This window comes from Geospiza fortis, unplaced genomic scaffold (assembly GCF_000277835.1).
Source record: "Geospiza fortis unplaced genomic scaffold, GeoFor_1.0 scaffold55, whole genome shotgun sequence".
In the NCBI taxonomy this organism is placed as follows: domain Eukaryota; kingdom Metazoa; phylum Chordata; class Aves; order Passeriformes; family Thraupidae; genus Geospiza; species Geospiza fortis.
In genome coordinates, this window is record NW_005054308.1 from 10,589,362 (window position 1) to 10,593,885 (window position 4,524).

At 52.1% G+C, this 4,524-nt stretch overlaps 1 protein-coding gene across 1 annotated transcript in view; it reads right to left on the bottom strand.

Moving 5' to 3' along the window:
- The window catches only part of SH3PXD2B (SH3 and PX domains 2B), a 72,783-nt gene that overhangs the window by 36,437 nt on the left and 31,822 nt on the right, over window positions 1–4,524 (bottom strand). The window contains exon 4 of the mRNA XM_031055224.1: window positions 2,004–2,079. Coding sequence (XP_030911084.1) covers window positions 2,004–2,079 — 76 coding nt within the window. The remainder of the gene's footprint in view (window positions 1–2,003; window positions 2,080–4,524) is intronic.

Genomic DNA, 4,524 nt, shown 5'->3' on the forward strand with positions numbered 1-4,524 from the left:
GTATAATATATAATATATAATATGTAATATGCAATATATAATATATATATATATATATATAAATAATAATATATATAATAAAATCAGCCTTCTGAAACATGGAGTCAAGATTCTCATCTCTTCCCTCATCCTGGGACCCCTGTGAACACCACCACAGTCACCCCAAACTGGGAAAAGATTCCAGAAAAGAATCAGGCTCCAGAACAGCCAGAAAATACTAACAGAGCCTTCCTCCCCGCCAGGTGAAATCCTCTTCAGAAGCAGAGCTTGCCCACGCTGTCCCTGGGGAGTTGTGGCTCTCTGAGCTGTGCAGGGACAGCCACCAGGGCGAAGGCCCCACAGTCCCCAGCTCCAACACCACCTTCCCCCAGGCACAGGGCTCTCTCTGCAGCTGGCCCAGCCCTTCTTTTCCAGCAATTTCCACCCCCTTTTTCCCCACAGTGGAAATCCCAGTGACACGTTTCCGAGCAAAGGGAAACTATTCCAACACCAGGGAGAAACAAACACTGGTGAGCGCGAGCAGCAGAGCTCTGACCAGGCTTCCCTCCCAAAAATAGCAGAGTTTTGGTGGGAATTTTCTGCAGAGCACAAATCCAATTTTTCCAAGTGATGGCCTTGGCCAATTTGGCTTCCATCTCTCCCTGCTGGCAGGAGCACTTGTACAGCAAGAGCTTTTCTGCTCTAACCCCAGGTGAGCTTTTCTGCTGAGCGTTGCTTTTGCTGATGTTACAATGCCAGGACAAGCCAGAATCACAAACCCAGTGCAGATTCTTTTGCTCAGAAAGGCGTGGTAATTAAATTATTTTCTATTTTTTTTTTTCCACAGCACTCAGAGCAAAGCAAAGCCCACAAAGGCCTTTATGTTTCTAGAAGAGCCAGGAGGCAGGGCACAGCACAAAGGGCTGCACTAAACAGACCTGACAGCCACTGGGAGTGATTATGGTGCTGTGACATTCCTAAATATCCTCATTAGCTGCTCAAGGGTGGGGGTAAAGACAACTCTGTGCTCACAGAGACTCCCCACAGGCTGCTTGTTTTCCCAAGGCATATTAAGGCTCTTTTTCCCCCCCAGCAGCAGCCACCAGCAATCCCCACACCACAAAGTGCCCCACATTATCACATCTGCTCACTGGGCATAAAACCACTGGTGCTGGACATGGCACAGAGCTCCTGGCTTTGAGCAGGGCAGGAAGCCAAGGCTGAATTCCACTGTTCTTTCCTCCTCTCTGGTGTCCCCTGGAGCTGCACAGTTCTGGGGAGCCTCACACCACCCTCAGCCCTGTGCCTGTGGGGCTCTTGGGCTTCCACTGAACAATTCTGGAGGTTCAGAGAAATCCTTGGGCTTCCACTCAGCAATTCTGGAGGTTCAGTGTGGCCGTGTTCACAGGGGTCCCAGGATGAGGGAAGAGACGAGGATCTGACTCCATGTTTCAGAAGGCTGATTTATTATTTTATGATATATATTATATTAAAACTATACTAAAAGAATGGAAGAGAGGAATTCATCAGAAGGCTAGCTAAGAATAGAAAAAGAAAGAATGAATAACAAAGGCTTGTGGCTCGGACAGAGAGTCCGAGCCAGCTGGGCTGTGATTGGCCATTAATTAGAAATAACCACATGAGACCAATCACAGGTGCACCTGTTGCATTCCACAGCAGCAGATAACCATTGGTTACATTTTGTTCCTGAGGCCTCTCAGCTTCTCAGGAGGAAAAGTCCTAAAGAAAGGATTTTTCATAAAAAAGATGTCTGTGACAGTTCAGAGAAATCCTTGGGCTTCCACTCAACAATTCTGGAGGTTCAGAGAAATCCTGGGGGGTTTAACACCCACTGGGCACACTGCTGACAAATCAGAGGTTTTAAAGGACACACTGCCGGCCAAGAACTCGCTGTTGCTCAGATGGTGCAGCAGATGAGAGCTAAAATCTGTGTGTGCTCCCAGTCCCACAGAGCTCCTGCCGTGCCAGAACCTGCCTGGATCCTGCTGGAGCCCCTGTCCTACCTGGCAGAAAGGGGATGATCCTCTGCTTGGGGTCCTTCTGGCCTCCTTCCATGGGGAACTTGTCCAGCATCTGCATCTAGGAAAGGAAATGCAAGAGAGGTGAGGAAGATGAGGGATTCACTGGCAGGACACAAAGCCACTGCCCAGGAGAGAGACAGAACACAGCAGAGACTCCAACACTCCTTTGGGAGGAGGAGGAGGAGGAGGAGGGAGATGCAAACTCTCCTTTGGTTTCCCCAGGGCATGGGTCTGAAGCGTCTGCCAGGATTTCTGCAGCTCCCTGGTGCCCAGGTACTGAAATGGGTCTGGCTGTGTCTGCTGGAGCTCTCTGCCTAAAGAATTCACATTTAGGGAAGCACTGCAGACAACCTGCCCAGGAAGTGTCCTGAGCTCCTGGAAAGTCCAACCAGCAGCCCTGCACAGGCAGCAGCTACACTTTTTGTCCTTGGATCTCTGGGATAAATTTATTTATCCCAAACCCTGGGATGAATTATTGAGGTTTGGTGCAGAGGGGACAGATGGAAGGAGGTATTTTCCCCTGCATTTTGAGAAGAAATTAAAAACTCCCTCCAAACTCTCAGAAACAAAAGGAAAAGCAGAAAAAGCCCTCAGAGTGAGCTCAGAACCTGGGTGGCACTGGGAGGGGTTTGTGAGGGAAAAAATGTCCCCAGAGCTGGCACCAGCATGGACCGTGGTGACATTGATTCCAGCAGCCCCAGGGAGGACCTGGCTGCCCAGGCAAGCCAAGATCTCTTCCCTCAATCCATGGGAACCCAGGTGGGCAGCACATCCCTGTCCCTCTGAGCAGCACTCCTGTTCTGCTGTGCCGCAGGGCAGAGCTCAGGAGAGCTGGTGGCTGGAGAGGGGTGAGGAAAACAAGGCACAGACACTGCACAGCTGCCTGTGGTTAAACCCTGGGGGCACTGGGACAACCCTGGAGGCAATGGGGGCAACTCTGGAGGCACTGGGAGCATTTCTGGAGGCATTTGGGAGAATTTCTGGAGGCACTGGGAGCATTCCTGGATCACTGGGAGCATTCCTGGGGGCACTGGGAGCATTCCTGGATCACTGGGAGCAATCCTGGAGGCACTAGGGCATTTTTGGAGGCACTGGGAGCAACCTTTGAAGCACTGGGGCATTTCATTCCTGGAGGCGCTGGGAGCATTCCTGGATCACTGGGAGCATTCCTGGAGGCACTAGGGCATTTTTGGAGGCACTGGGAGCAACCTTTGAAGCACTGGGGCATTTCTGGGGGCACTGGGAGCATTTCTGGGGGCACTGGGAGCTCTCCTGCCCCTGCTGCAGCCCCAGCTGAGCATCCCTGGCTGCAGAGCTCCCTGAGCCTCCAAGGCAGGGGCTGCAGGCTGCGCTGTCCCAGCAGCACATGCCTGGGCTGTGCCTCTGGCCAGATCCCTCCCCAGCCATGTGATCCCTCCAAAACCATCCAGAACTCCAGCCCAGCCCATCTCCAGCTCCCTTTGTGCAATGCAAAGCTGCTGCTCAGTGTGGGGAACCCTTCTCCTTGCTCCAGCCCACCCCCAGACCTGCCTGGGCTGGCACCACGCAGCCTGCAAGGAACAAATTGCTCTTTTTTTCTTGCTGGAAGGAGGAAAAGAGGTTGCAGAGCGGCCGGAGCAGCCTCTGGCATGGACAGGAAGAGGAGAAGGTGGGGAAGGAGAGGGCAGGGGGGGATCCCATGGATCCCAGCCAGCCTGGCTGCCACATCACCCAGCCCTGGAGGAGGCACAGCAAACACCAGCTCAGCAGCTTTCCTGGGCACGAGCCTGTGGGAAGAACAGCTGAAAACCTCACTCCAAGCAAAACAAACCCAGAGCCGGCTGTGAGCACGGGAGGCAGCTTGGGATGGCAGATCCAGGAGCTCAGAGCCACAAAAACACAGCCTGGGCTGAGGGATCCTCCTGAGCTGCACACACACACAAAACACAGACCAGAGAGGGGAAAAGAGCAGAGACAGAGCCAGGGGATGCCAGCAGACACAAGGGAGAGCTGGAGGGGCTCCAGGCTCTGGGGTTCCCTCTGTGTCCTCCCTGTCCTGCAGGATGGGGATGCAGCACAGGCTGTCACACTGCTCCTGCCAAGGAAAGCAGCTCCAGCTCTGCAAAAGGGTAAAAGTGCAGCAACCCCACAAAAAACTGGGAGAGGAACACAGGGACAGGCACCAGAGGGTGGTCTGCAGGTTCCAGCTTTTCCAGGCAGAGCACCCTTTCCAGCAGCAGAGCTGTGGGAGGCAGGAGGGTGGCATGGGGGCACTCCCACAAACCCTCTTTGCAGCAAAGGTTCCTTTCCAAGCTCCAGACAGGGCTGCTCCCATCCCATCCCATCCCATCCCATCCCATCCCATCCCATCCCATCCCAACCCCATCCCATCTATATACAATATACAATATTATATATATAATATATATCCAATATATATTATATATTATATATTATACATTATATATTATATATTATAGATTATAGATTATATAATAGATATCCCATCCCATATATATAATAT